The 14356-nt window shown below is 38.9% G+C and overlaps 1 protein-coding gene across 1 annotated transcript in view; it reads left to right on the top strand.

Annotated features, from left to right (window-relative positions):
* LOC139725819 (uncharacterized) overlaps positions 1 to 14101 on the top strand; it is a 49878-nt gene extending 35777 nt beyond the window's left edge. The window contains exons 46-61 of the mRNA XM_071636901.1: positions 571 to 624; positions 973 to 1026; positions 1586 to 1693; positions 2124 to 2177; positions 2620 to 2673; positions 3000 to 3161; positions 3642 to 3749; positions 4175 to 4282; positions 4958 to 5065; positions 5479 to 5586; positions 6252 to 6413; positions 6674 to 6904; positions 7875 to 8049; positions 10797 to 10900; positions 11357 to 11617; positions 12907 to 14101. Of these exons, the coding sequence (XP_071493002.1) occupies positions 571 to 624; positions 973 to 1026; positions 1586 to 1693; positions 2124 to 2177; positions 2620 to 2673; positions 3000 to 3161; positions 3642 to 3749; positions 4175 to 4282; positions 4958 to 5065; positions 5479 to 5586; positions 6252 to 6413; positions 6674 to 6904; positions 7875 to 8049; positions 10797 to 10900; positions 11357 to 11617; positions 12907 to 13053 (1998 nt within the window). The 3' untranslated portion in view covers positions 13054 to 14101. The remainder of the gene's footprint in view (positions 1 to 570; positions 625 to 972; positions 1027 to 1585; positions 1694 to 2123; positions 2178 to 2619; positions 2674 to 2999; positions 3162 to 3641; positions 3750 to 4174; positions 4283 to 4957; positions 5066 to 5478; positions 5587 to 6251; positions 6414 to 6673; positions 6905 to 7874; positions 8050 to 10796; positions 10901 to 11356; positions 11618 to 12906) is intronic.
* Positions 14102 to 14356: the final 255 nt, after the last annotated feature.

Below are 14356 nucleotides of genomic sequence, written 5' to 3'. Positions count from 1 at the left end.
ACTTTTCTAGCTGTCACCGGGAGGTTCTGATTAATGCCTCCTGAGATATCCCAGAGTCCATTTCGCATTTATTGTAAGAGTGGATATTTTCGCGCTACTTTTTTTCACGCTTTGCCGGGCAAGAAGAGTTTCATGTTTTTTCTAATTCTGCGGAATCAAAACATCACGCACAGGAACATATGGCAAGCAAAAATATTTGCGTGCTTTTATTTTTGCGCAAGTTTCTGGTTGCGCGAAATGCACGAAAATTTCAGCACCACAAAAATTTCCACTTTAACAGTAGTGCAAAATTCATGTCGTTGAGAGTTCTCAATATGCCTGCATTAATATCATTATCGAGAAGAAAAACTAGGCTGTATAGATACAAGCTATACAAAACAAAATCAAAAGGCCAGTAAGGTTATGGTAGTGATGAACTTCATGGAGTAAGCATCAATTGAAATGAAGTTTGAAGAACTTGCTTGTGATATATTTTTGCTCCTCATCTCATTGAGTAGTATTCTTGACTTTAAGTATATTTGTTGCAAGCATCTTGATGAATGTCCTATTTTGATATGATCTGACTCACAGGGAGACAATGGAGAACCTGGACCACCCGGAGCCCCAGGACAGCGTGGAGATACTGTGAGTATACCCTGGTTGACATAAATGATCATATTTATGTTCACCAAACCTTTTTATTCTGTTTAAACTTCAATGCTCATGTGAAACCTACATTCCTAGAAGTTCAGCAATCACTTGTGAGAAAAACATCAAGTGTTGAAATACTTTGACTAGATTGAAAAGTCTTCTTCATAATTTCTTTGAGTTTTTTTGTCTATTTGTTGAGTTTTAAAAAATGCATTATACGAGAATTAAGTAACGTATCCATAAACTTTTGGCTTTATCAAGACTGAATGAGTTACAGCTGTGATTGATGTTTCTTGTCTCGATGTTTTAATTGTTTTTGTGTTTGACCATCTCTGACCATAGGGTGACCAAGGACCACAGGGAGCTTCTGGATCCCAAGGATTTGCTGGACCTCCTGTAAGTCACGTATTAAACTACCCTCTCCCTTGGAAATTTGTCAGACCTATTTATTTTGTGCTGTGGGTAATATGGGACTTGCTTTCTGTGTATCGTATGAGCAAAAATCCATGAAGAATATTGTGAGAAATGTGATGCTATTTATTAGCTAAAGAAAGGTTGGATTGATGGGAACTCATGAAATTATTTCTGTTTGAAAAGTGGGAAAACACATATCATCAATCTCTCTTTCTGTTAATGAAAAGTTTGTGGTTGTTACCAGTACAGCAAGTATTGTTTTTGTCAGTGAATGTGCATGATACAAAAGTAACTTAGCTCTCATTACATAGAGCTGCTGTTCAGTCTCGATGAATATGAGGGAGGTTCCCTGAAAAACTAATTATATCTGAGTTATATGTTTTTGGCCAAAGAGAGTAAACTGTTCCTCTGAATTCTGAATACAATTATTATATGTTTGCTTTTATGTTACACAAGTACTCCTCATTACTCATTGAAACCTGATTTTGATATGGGAATGTTGGCAGCTGTGGCACTCTGAATTTCTCCTGTCATCTTTCAGGGCCGCCCCGGAAACCCAGGACCAGCTGGAGATGTTGGACCATCAGGAGCTAGGGGAGAGACTGGACCTCCAGGACCAGCTGGACCCACTGGAGACCCAGGCCAACAGGTATATTTCACATTCATCTCTGCTGTGTGCTAGGTTTAATGTTGTCATGAGTGCTTGAGAGAGCCATTTCAAAAATGAGGCACCATATGTTACTTACTCAGGGATGGTAAGCACTCTTCCAAATGAAGCATGCTTGATTTAACACCCTTGTATAGCGTCAACCTACTGGCTTTGTGTAATCTCAAGTTGTTATTAAGCTGTGAGTCCCTCAATACCATTATCAATATCCATTTCCTTTCTTACTTGATGTTTAATTATGAGCTTTCTGTTGTCGTTTTTTTTTTTTCACCACAGGGTAAGGGTTCGGATTGTCTTAAAGAGTGTTGCCTTTAACGCCACATTGCCTTTAACTTCACCATGAGTAGAACTGTCTGATAGTGATGTGTCCTTCACAATTCTTGATCATTTAATTCCTTCTTCTTGATGCTAGGGACCTGTTGGAGCCGCTGGCCCACAAGGAGAGCGTGGAGAAACTGGAGCACAGGTCAGTAGCCAGTCATTACTATTTATTATGACTTGAGCAAGCGGAAACAGCACACCTACAATGTAGTCACTGATTTCTAAAAAGAATGTTTTGTGTGATTGTCTTTGATGGCATTATGAAATTTCAGTACATTTTTATTACTTTTTATGCCTCCGCCTGAAGGATGCCAGAGGCATTATTTTTTAAATCTTTGCAACATTAGCTCAATTTAGCATCTAGATAAATGGACAATACTAAAACAGTACTTTTTTCCCCTACTTATTTGAGCTCTTTTTAAAATTTCCTGTCTGCAGTTTGTAATCTGTGATTTCATTAATTTTGATTAATATCTTTAAAATTTAAACACAAGTAAACATGTCCCCTTAAACGCCTGTAAGAAATAAAAGTCGGTGAATGTTACAGTAATGTACCCGTAATGTACATTTTTTACTTGTCTGTGCAGGGAACTTCTGGACCCCCTGGACCTATTGGAAATGTTGGAGCACCAGGAGCACAGGTTTGTCAACTTATTACATTTTGCTAAAAGAACCTTGCCTTTCTGTTTTATGCATTTACTCTCAACACTTTAGACCTTTGAATATTGACACAACAGAACAGAAATGTGAGTCTTGGATGTGTCTGACTTAAGAGAATACTGCAGATCATATGAATAAAGGTTTCAACCATTTTTTGTGACGTAAGTTGAATTGAATCACACATCCGAACACTTACCTGCTCAAATACTCTCACAAAGCTATTCATTGCACAATTTTCCTAATGATGTCATGAAGTGTAGATCAATGCTTTTTATTTCATGCATTCTCCTACCCTGTTTGACCATAGGGACCACCTGGACCCACTGGACCCTCTGGTAGTGCAGGCAGCCCAGGCCAACCTGGTGCCCGTGGAGAGCCAGGAAACACTGGACCTCCAGGACAGCCTGGTCTTTCTGGAGCCACTGGACCCCCAGGAGATCGTGGAGACAAAGGAAATGATGGATCCACCGTAAGTGTCATATGTCTTTCTTGCTTGAAATGAGTCACATTACTATGGCTCCACCATAGGTGTCAAACGTCTTAATTACTTGAAATAAGTCACATTACTATGGATCCACCGTAGATGTCATACTTCTTTCTTACTTGAAATAAGTCACATGTCCTATCAATGTGGTGTATTTTTTTCTTGCCTACACAGCCGTGTTGGCTGAATATCTATTGCTTGTCTTATTTAATACCATCAGGTTACTAGAAGTAGTACCTTATACATACAATGTACTCTACAGTGAAGGAACCAAGGTAAATCAATTCTAATGAATAAGGACTGCAATGGTGAAAAATCATAAATTGCTCTCAAGGCATGAGAAAGACCTTCACCCAAGTAAGTTCTATTAGACGTGCTTACAGTATGCTTATACATGGACATTGATATATGGAGGCTGAACGTGAAACCATTCACCCATTTCAATTTTTTCTTTGTACTTGATAGGGACCGTCTGGACCCGCTGGACCTCCTGGACCACCAGGCCCCTCAGGTATTCTTGGTCTTGCTGGAGCTATTGGACCCCGTGGACCCCCTGGACCCCCTGGTGCCCCTGTAAGTATCAAACATTGAATAAAATAGAATAAGGAAAAACACTGCGTGACGCAAATTGTGACTTTCTGTTAACATAATATATGTGTAGTCATATCCAAGGCAAATGTTTTTGAGTACTTGATTGCTTCCTGACAGGAAGAAATCTGCAAGTCTTTATAAATCATATCAATCTACCAAAAAGTGTGTACTTTTTCCGCCACTATGTGCAAGTCATTTTGTTCACTACACATTGAGTAATACAAAGGTTCATATTGTCTTTCAATCAACGTACTGAACTCGGTGTTGGAAGATTTAGAGTATCGTAAGATTTAACATGATTTAGCAAGTTGTTGTATATAATTACATGTATGAATAATATACGTGAGATTGTTGTCAAGACTTGACTCCAGGTTAGAGATTTATTTAATGTTCCTCTTACTTAACAGGGTGAAAGCGGAAGCCGAGGACCAGCTGGAAAGTCTGGAGAGAGGGGACCATCAGGATCTGTTGGAGCACCTGGAAACCCTGGACCTGCTGGAGAGAACGGCCTGCCTGTAAGTAGCCCACCCTCCTTTTCCCTCTACCATTCACTCAAATACTGTTTGCAGTAAAGTGCTTGCAGTTAAAAAGCTGCCGTGAACATGTTATCAGTCCTTTTTAAAGAGATTTAGAATTGCAAGTGAAGAGAGTGTAAAGGGTTTGTAAGCCTTGAGACATACCTTTTCACATTTTTCTACAAAATAAGTGTTAAAGAAAAATCGCCAAAAAAACACAATTTCCAATTCGTTTAATGACCCCAGACTTAATCTATTGAGGATGAGTTAGAGTATACTCCGGGAAGTGTCCATGGGAAATGCATGTTTTAGCAAAATCAGCCATTCATCAATGGGTTAAAAATAATGTAGAAGAATTGCTCTTTCAAAAAATATGAAAATTCAAGATTGACAGGGTTGTCCTGTTTAACCTATTTTGAGTCCTGATGTGAAACGGGCATGTGACTTTATTGTTTGTTTTGTGATTCACAGTCACATTTCTATCTTAAAAAGTAAAAAAAAAAAAAAACTTAAAAGTATTACAATTTATCTCTGTGTGACATGTTATTCCCACCATGCATTTGTATTTCTACCAGTGGTGCAAACCTATGGCTGTAAGCCTGTTTGTTTTCTGTATACCATCCGGTGTGACCCTAAGCTTACCCTTTCTTACAATTTTTCTTCCTTGTCCTTTAGGGAAGTGATGGAAATGATGGTGCTCCTGGACCACAAGGACCTCGAGGAGAGAAGGGAGACACTGGTGCAGCAGGAGCTAATGGCTCTCCTGGAGCCCCTGGACCTCTTGTAAGTTGAAATAATGTAGCTTGACTAATTGTGCCTTCGCATTACAGTGAGCTAGAGGCAATATTGTTAATTGATTTGTACATGCCTTAAAACCTGTAATTGGTATAGAGGGAATTTGTAGCTCTTCTGGTCATTCTGCCTTCTAATAGAATAGTCAGTCTCCACTCTGCAAACACTATGTAGTTCAGGGGGCATTTCATGAAGCGTTTTGGCCGGATATTTTACTGACAGACTGTTAAAAGCTATGGAAAGCCTTGCGTCTGATTTGCTTAGAGCAAATTGGTCCGACAACTTTGTCGGACAAAACGCTTCATGAGATGCCCCCAGCTCTGTTTCACATTGCTGATATAACATAAACTCTCTTTCTCAAGTTTTAAAGTTTCTAACAAGCAAGTTTAATGTGACTCATTCAGGGAGCCCCTGGACCAGCAGGAGCAGCTGGACCCCGTGGAGAGACTGGAGCTGCTGGAGCCCCAGGACCTCAAGGTCCTACTGGAGCTCGTGGTGCTACTGGCCCTGCTGTAAGTTTTTCATCTAATCTGTAAATAGTGGGATTACTGACTTGTAGATGTGATTCTATTGCGTATATGCCTATGTCTGCCTGAGCAGATTTTGTGCGCGTCTGCTTCAGAAACAGATTTTAAGTTCAAAATCAATATCTCATCCTGGTTGCTGATGAAGAATGTTATTGTTAACCTGACTGGGTTGTTTCTTGAAACAATTAACATTCACTACACCATCAGGATGATGCCATTTTGTTTACATATACAATGTTGCATACAATGTATACATACAAAGAATATATATATATATATATATATATATATATATATATATATATATATATATATATATATACACACACACACACACACACACACACACACACACACACATATACACACACATATGTAGATGCATATAGTGTTTCAGATGAAAATTTTGGGGTTGGCTAAGTGTTAATTTGTAAAAAATTCTAGTGAAAGAATGAAATGGAGCAGGCATGGTCAATTGTACTGTATTATTGCTGCATCTAATTCTGTCTTACATGTCTCAAGTAGATATCTTTTTTATTGCCTGTTGTGAAATGAATGAACTATCAGTACTTACATTCTGAGCTTGAGATGCCAAAGCTCTCTGTGTGCGCTATAGTGAGTGATATGGAATTTACTTGTATGATTTTTAGGGCCCTGCTGGACCTGCTGGACCTGCTGGTGAGCGTGGTGAAACTGGACCTGCTGGACACAAGGGACACCAAGGAGTTCCTGGAATGCCTGGACTTCAAGGTCCCCCTGGAGCTGCTGGAGAGGCTGGTGCACCTGGAGAGACTGGACCTCAAGGATCCAGGGTGAGTTCTACGTCCCCACATAGACTCTGACAAGATCTTGTAATTATATATGGAAGGTAGACATTACATTGAGCAGTAAAATTTGTTTAAAATCTTCATGAAGATACGGTGACAAAACAAAAAATGATGTATATATGCATGCCACTTGTCACAGAGATTAATATGTGTCATTCCATTGCCACTCTTATTCATTTGCAGCAAGACCAACTTCCTGTGATACACCAATGTTGATGTGGTTTCAATTGATTTTCTCCTATCAGGGACTTCCTGGTCTTCGTGGATCAAATGGTAATGATGGACCTGCTGGACCCCGTGGCTTTGATGGGCCTGAAGGACCACGTGGACCACGTGGAGAGGCTGGTGGTCAAGGACCAGCTGGTCCCCCAGGACCCCCAGGACCTCCAGGACCCCCAGGAGTGGCTCAGGGCTCCTATGGCATCAGATACCCATCTTACCAGACTGGCGGCAAGGGCAACCCATACGGATATGCTGTAAGTAGACCTGGCTTCCAAGAAACTTAAGCTCAGATATGAAAGCTGATTGTTTCTTGTAATGTAATACCCCCCCCCCCCCCCCCCCCCAAGGCTGTTTAAGGTTAAAAGCCATGTAACATTTTATCAACGTGTTAATGCTTCACATGTCATGAGCAAATTGTAGAGAAAACTCCAAGCTTTGCTGTAATGTCTATTTTATTATGAATATGACTATTTTCCATTCAAATAACCAGTATAACTACATTATTGTCCAGGTCTGTGAGGTATGACTTCTGCACACATAACCGTGATTGAAAAAAAAAAGAGAGAAAAAAAGTGCAATTTACTGGAAAAAACTTTTGGGGGACACTGCTCGATATTCAGTCATCACGTAATGCAAGGTACATGTCAGAGGAGTGGAAAAGCGTGTAAAGCTTTCATTTTACCATGGCATCATAGAGGAGGGGGGTGGGTGGGGGGTGATCTTGTTCAGGGTTTGGCTGATCGTATTGCAAGAAGGCATGAAATACGATTGAATTATCTATTCACCTTAATGATAATAAATGTATATATAAAAGATGATACAAAGAGATACTGAATGAATACATGTAGCGAGAGTGAGATTGTAATGCAGGGTAACATTTGATTACACAATTTTTGGCTGTATGTATTGAGATACTTTAACCCACTGAGGACAAGTCCCGAGTATACTCGGGCAGGTGTTTATGGGAAATGCGTGTTGTAGCAAAATCAGTCCGTCCGCAATGGGTTAATGGAGACAGCCTAGATAGCTGGCAAACTTTAACAAGTACACATTTGTAGGCGAGCAATGTAATATTTCATGTTCTATTGATTAACAAGATACAGTATCAGAATTGAGGTACCCTTTTATAGTCTTAACTGTCTAGCACACAATATTACAGTACCCCCATTGGATCAATGCACTAGGTGAATGTTCATATAACTCCTGTTTTCCTGTTGCCTACAGTACAGAGATAACAACAAGAATGATGCTGTAAAGATCAATGATGAGGAGCTGCTGGCCACTATTGGTGCTCTTAGCAAGCAGATCAACATGATCAAGGAGCCACAAGGCAAGAGCCAGGACAACCCTGCCCGATCCTGCAGAGATATCTTCTTGAACCAACAGGAACCCGAGAGCGGTGAGTTTATCAAAAACTTAAGGTTTGATTAAAAAAATCAATGCTGCTTAGTGTCCTCTCAGCCAAATCAAACCAGCACTGGTTTTGGAGACACTATCCAAGAACCACAAAGAGATTTGTGTGGTTCTGTTTGAATAATAATCACATAGGATTATCTTTTGCATCATGTAGAGAGTATGTTGCATGAAATCACCTGAAATAATTAATGAGATTGAGAAAGCTCATATCACTAAATAATGAGATTGAGTAAGCACATATCACTAAATAATGAGATTGAGTAAGCTCATATCACTAAATAATGAGATTGAGAAAGCTCATATCACTAAATAATGCTCATTCTTTGAATGCTGCACATGACTGAGGTGAAATGAATCTTGAAAGCAGCTAAATTTTAAAGGCTTAGGTCAGTTGTCCACACGTTGAGTACTGAAATTTAGTATACTTGTTAACCCTAAAAAGACTGGGCTATTTTGTTAGCTCGAAAGACTGGGGGGGGGGGGGGGGGGGGGGGGGGGGGGCCTAAAGGGCCCCCCCTTAAGATCTTGGCCGTTGATCACGCGATCACCGCGGAAATTTGCACAGTGGTAGTGTGCGATGTAATCTACAAGCTCGTATATTTAAATTTTCCGAAATAGTCTTCTTTTATTTATTTTGATTAATTATGCTAATATATGCGAGAAATCAGACTCTTTGATCTAAATCAGTAAATAAAGCTCCAGAAGTGCTCATTTTTGATCTAATTATTCTTTGTGGCATTCTTAGCAAATTTACGTGAAAAAAAATTCGGTATCAAAATTAATTTCTTATTTATTTTATTGTTTCATGAATTTCTTATGTATTTCTTTGTTTTTTCGACCTTTTGTTTTTGTTGTTTTTTTTAAACAAAATTTGTGGCAGACACTTTTTGAAGCATAATACTCCTAAAACAAATTAATTTTAGCCATTGAGAGTAAAAATAAACATATTTATATGAACCATGTGAAAAAAACTCAATTTGCATTGACTTTGTACACAAAATCACATTTTTGAGCCATTTTCGGCCTCACGTGCATGTACAAAAAGTTATGTAACTTCAGAACTGTACCCCTGGGCGTCACAAATTTGGTGTCAAAATGTGCGGGAAACTCGAAAGAAAAAAGTCATAGAGCATCGTGGCGAGAGCGTTGCGTGTTGCAGAGTAATCGCGCGAAATGTCGAGGGGGGGCCTTTTAGGCCCCCCCCCCCCCAGTCTTTTTAGGGGTAACCCTAAACAGGCCAGGCTGATTTCCCCCCCCCCCCCCCCCCCCAGACATTGAGGGGAGGCGAATTGAATACAAATTTCAAAACCAGAAAGACAATAACAAGTGCAATGATTTAAAATGCTGACATAACGTTACACAAATACATAAGCATAACATCGCTGGGGCGAAAAGACCTGGTATCTACAAAATGCCAAATGTTCAGGAGAGAAAAACAAGCAAACAAAACAAACATGACAGCAAAAGCACTATATCAAATGGATAGCCTTTCCTTTGACAAGCCATGGTGGCTTTATTTTGTGGGGTAAGAGAGCTAGGACTTGGACAGGACATCACTAACCCTAACTAGGCCGGAGGGGGCAAGGGCCCCCTTTGACTTTCCGTGCAATGTATTGCTTTCGCGAAAAGCTAGTTCATGACTTTTTTCTTTCAAGTCTCCCGTATCTTTTGACGCTAAATTTGCGATGCCCGGGCGTGCGGTTCTGAAGTTGTGCATAAATATGTAAGTGCATGTCAGATCAAAAATTGCTCAAAAATGTGAATTCGTGTATAATTTCAATGCAAATTGTGCTTACGGGCAAATTTCATAAAAGCATGATTATTTGGGGGTTTTATTGATTGAAATCAATTAACATATTTTCCAATGTCGCCAACAAATTTCATCGAAAAAACAGTGAAAAACATAAAGTTGAAAAAACACAGAAATACATAAGAAATTCAGAAAAACAATAAAATACTTAAGAAATTTTTCTGATGGCACAATTTTTTTTCTCTGACATTTGCTAAGGACACTACAAAGAATATTTACACCAAAAATGTGCTTGTTTTGAGCTGCATTTAGTGATTAATACCAAATTGTCTGATTTCATGGATGCATAAATTAGCATAGTTTAGCAAAAATGATAATTTTTTTGAAAAATTAACTTTATGGTACTTAAGATTACGTCGCAAGAGGGGGGTGCCTTGGAGGCCCCCCTTGGAGGCCCCCCACCCAGCTCCATCATCTCCCTAAATAGCCCAGCCTAGTTAGGGTTAACTGATTATCTGACCATTAATGCAAAAAAGGTCATTTTCATCAATTTCAGATACAAGGTCTTGTCACCCCATCAACGATTAGCGATAGTATTGGGCAGTAAACATATACAAAAACATGCACTAAGATTTTCTAGTAAATGACAGATAATTGAATGCAGGAGACCGCCATCATGAGCAATTAATTCAGGTATAATGTTAAATATTGGGAGAAATCCGAAAAGCAGGGCTTGTATTATGCATATCCCTCAAAACTTTTCTTATTTGGTGCAGAAAGTTGTTGGCTGCAAAGAAATAATGTATATGTATAAAGCTACAAATGTATGTATGCATGTATGTATGTACATGTGTACATGTAGTTAAGGGTATATGTGGACATAAAGCATTGCTTGCACACGTCCTGCCCTTGAGTGAACTCTTGAACCACGTTTTATGTTGTAATTTAAAGATGTTCACAAATGGATCTCTCTACCTTAGGATACTACTGGATTGATCCCAACCTGGGCTGCAAGGAGGACGCTATCCAGGTCTACTGTGAAGCTGAAACCAAGGCTACATGTGTGTATCCTGTGAATGGAGAGGTAGGTCTTGATGTCCCTTGATGTCTTCAAGAAGAATCTTAAGACTTTTCTTTTTAATGCTAATCTGTGACTGAATTTTGTTGTGAAGTGCTGTGAAACCAGTCATTGACTGTGTGAGAGTGCTATATAAATGATCTGATTGTATTGTATTGTATAGCTCTGCTTCTCATTCTCAAGGGTGTTAAAGTGTATCAAACAAAACACAATGAACATCCAAATTTTAAAAAGATAGCCAGAAGCATCAAGATATGTATTTTTCTACTTCATCAAAGGAAGAAGAAAAAGAAGACAAAAAAGGAAGTGTCAACAAAAGGCCTCCCGTATGTGTACATGAAAACCATAATGCTGTGATTATTGAAAGGCTTATATCAAGACATGTTATTTACATCCCTGTTTTATCATAGTAAATGCTCATTTGATAGGGCAGCAGATAACTGTTCACCATCTTGTTGACAGGTATCCAATGACACATGGTATACTGGACCGATGAAACGGGCCCTTTTCTCCAGCATGGATGGTGGATACAGATTCAGCTACGTTGAAGAGCCCACTCAAATGACATTCCTGAGGCTTCTATCTACCACTGCCCGCCAGACTGTCACATACCACTGCGAGAATGTGGTGGGCAACCCAACCTTCCTTACTAGCTCAGAGGTGGAGTTGATTGATGATGCAGACAGCAAATTTGGCTACAGGATAGTTCAAGATGGATGTTCAGTAAGTACATGTTCAGTTTTATTTCATTCTTGATTCCATTTTTATTATCTTTGCAGTGAACTTTGATTCCCATCATCATGAAACTCTCCCTCTAACCTGAAGTGTAATAATAGCCCACCAACATATTTTCCCATTAAATATGATTGCATCTCACCATGGTAGTAGAGCATTTAAATCAAAGGTACAAGTGACTCTCATTATAAAAAGTCTTTGGGACAAGCATTTCTCTTTTGTTATATCGAACATTTGTTACAGCCAAACAGTGAAACATATTTTAAAAGTGGAAATTTCTCGGTGTTGAAATTTTCGCACATTTCGTGCAACCAGTCGTGCAACCAGAAACTAGTGCCAAAAACAAAAGCTCACAAATATTTTTGCTTGCCAGATGTTCCAGTAGTTGGTGTCCTTATTCCACGGAATTAAAAACATATGAAACTCTTCTAACCCGGTAAAACACAAAATATTAATCATGAGAAAATATCCACTTTTATAGTATAAGATGAATTGATGATGACTTTGAGACCTCAATCTTTACCCAGGTCGAAAAACCAGTAGAAGCCAGTAGAAACCAGTAAGCATTTTTAACTGGTCTTAACTGTTTTCAACTTGTACCAGTTGAAATCAGAATGCAACTCCAAATTTCCAGTAACAAAATAAGCAATTCTAATTGAAACCAGTTGATACCAGTTTAATCATACTGGTACCAGTTTATACCAGTTGAAGTTGCTCTGCTTACCAGTTGAAACCAGTATAAGTCTACTGATACCAGTTGAAGTCTTACTGGTACCAGTTTATACCAGTTGAAGTTGCACTGCGTGCTAGTTGAAACCAGTACAAGTCTACTGGTTGCCAGTTGATAGCAATTGCAATCTGCTGGTACAAGTTGATACCAAGCTGAAGTCTTACTGGTACCAGTTGATACCAGTTCACGTCTCATTGTGTACCAGTTGATACCAGTTGAGGTCTTATGGTAATGCTATGGTGTACTTGTGGTTGTTACCTTAATTTGTCAAAGTAGGGAATGCAAGTGCACTGTATCAAGGAAGTTACATGAAATTCTCTTTTGTGTGTGTGTATGTTATGTATCTTGTTTTTCATGGGTTTATAAAAACCCTGGATGATAAAATGTGTAGAAAAGTGGAATTACAAGGAATAGTTAAATTAATTTACTTAACATGCATGTCTCCTCATGTAATGTTTAAGTCAAACCTTTGCAGAGAAGCTTGATACGTGTCACCTCGTTGAAACATGATATGATGTGCATCTCTTGTCTCATCTATTCTTTGCAGACGCCGTCTTCAGGAGTTGGCACATCTGTCTATGAATATGTAACCAAGAAGACGACGAGACTGCCCATCATTGATTTTACTCCAGGTGAAGTAGGACTTGCAAATCAGGAGTTTGGCCTGGAGATGGGACGTGTGTGCTTTTCATAAAACACCTGTCTATTTTCTGAACTAATTATGGTGTAGCTAATTGATTGAAATGCCGCCAAGGATGTGACTCCAAAGCAGCTTCCATGACACTTCCAAACCAACTTTTTCTCTTTTACAAGTGCCAGTAAATGGTGTTCGTGGGTTCTGTTGGGTAGAAGTAATCCCGTAGCTCTGATCTCAGTTTTGTATATTGTTGAAGACTTCAAAGCAGAGCTCTCCTTTACCTCTGCAATCTTACAAAAAGCAATACAAGATATGACCATGTTTTGTGAGAGCTGCTGCGGAGTCTGGATTGGTCTGTTTATTTTTACTGACTTAAAAAACATATCTCAATGAAACTCTTTGATTTTCATACGAGGTCTGTTTTTCAAGTGCACTTCAGCTTAAGGTACTTCATGGGATAAATTATGTGCTCAATTGCCAGTATTCCACAAATATGTCTGAAACAATTCCTTTAGTTAAATTGTGTGAATTGTCAGAGGTGCTTGGATAGTATTGATGTTATGAGATTATGAGTGAAATAAGACCTGTAATGAACACTAGCTAGGGAGACAGAAATAGCTGTAGCTGTAGCATCTGTAATGAATGTCTTGTCTTTTCACCAACCAGTTGTCAGCTGCCTTAAACTTGCCTAGTTGGAGTCTTTTCCTCCAAACTTCCTCTTTTTATATGTATGTTTGAAAGGTATTACATTCAAAGTTTGTATGTCACAGGATATTTGTTATCTTGCCTAAATATAATCAATATGTATATTAGTGTATCATAAAATGCCACATGATCAGGCATGCAAAGGTTTGAATTGAATCAATGGTGCTCTTATAAATCTTGTTCTATGCAATCATCCATACAAATTGAAGATAGGGACAGTTTTAGGCCAGTTCCTCAGGAATGCATTTCAAATGAGTCTTGTCATCAACCAGTGAGAATTAAAGGCAAACAGAAGCTCGTGATGATACGACCATGAAGAAACCTTATATTTTTATAAAATTTGTAAGGTGAGAGGTTTTTATTGCAAATAAAGAAAAAAGTGACCATGTGTGCTACGGGATTTAGTGCTGTGCATTGTCATCTGTAGTATGTCATCTTTGTTTTGTGTCTTCTGTGCTGGAGGCCATGTTTCCGTTTTGTTCGAAAGAGTGTGCTTATTTGATTCTCTCTATGTGGCTGAAAATTCAACAAAATATTCAATAATGTTATATTTGTTCCAGTCTAATCTGACCAGTTAGGTCAAACAATCTCCCTCTTCTTTTAGGAACTCCATTCATTTCATGCGATTCCTTTATTTTCACTTTCTAAAACAGCG

This window comes from Diadema antillarum, unplaced genomic scaffold (genome assembly GCF_040938485.1).
Source record: "Diadema antillarum isolate AM-2024a unplaced genomic scaffold, OU_Dant_1.0 seq00000059_RagTag, whole genome shotgun sequence".
NCBI classification, from domain to species: Eukaryota; Metazoa; Echinodermata; class Echinoidea; order Diadematoida; family Diadematidae; genus Diadema; species Diadema antillarum.
This window is presented reverse-complemented; position numbering and strand designations above follow the sequence as displayed.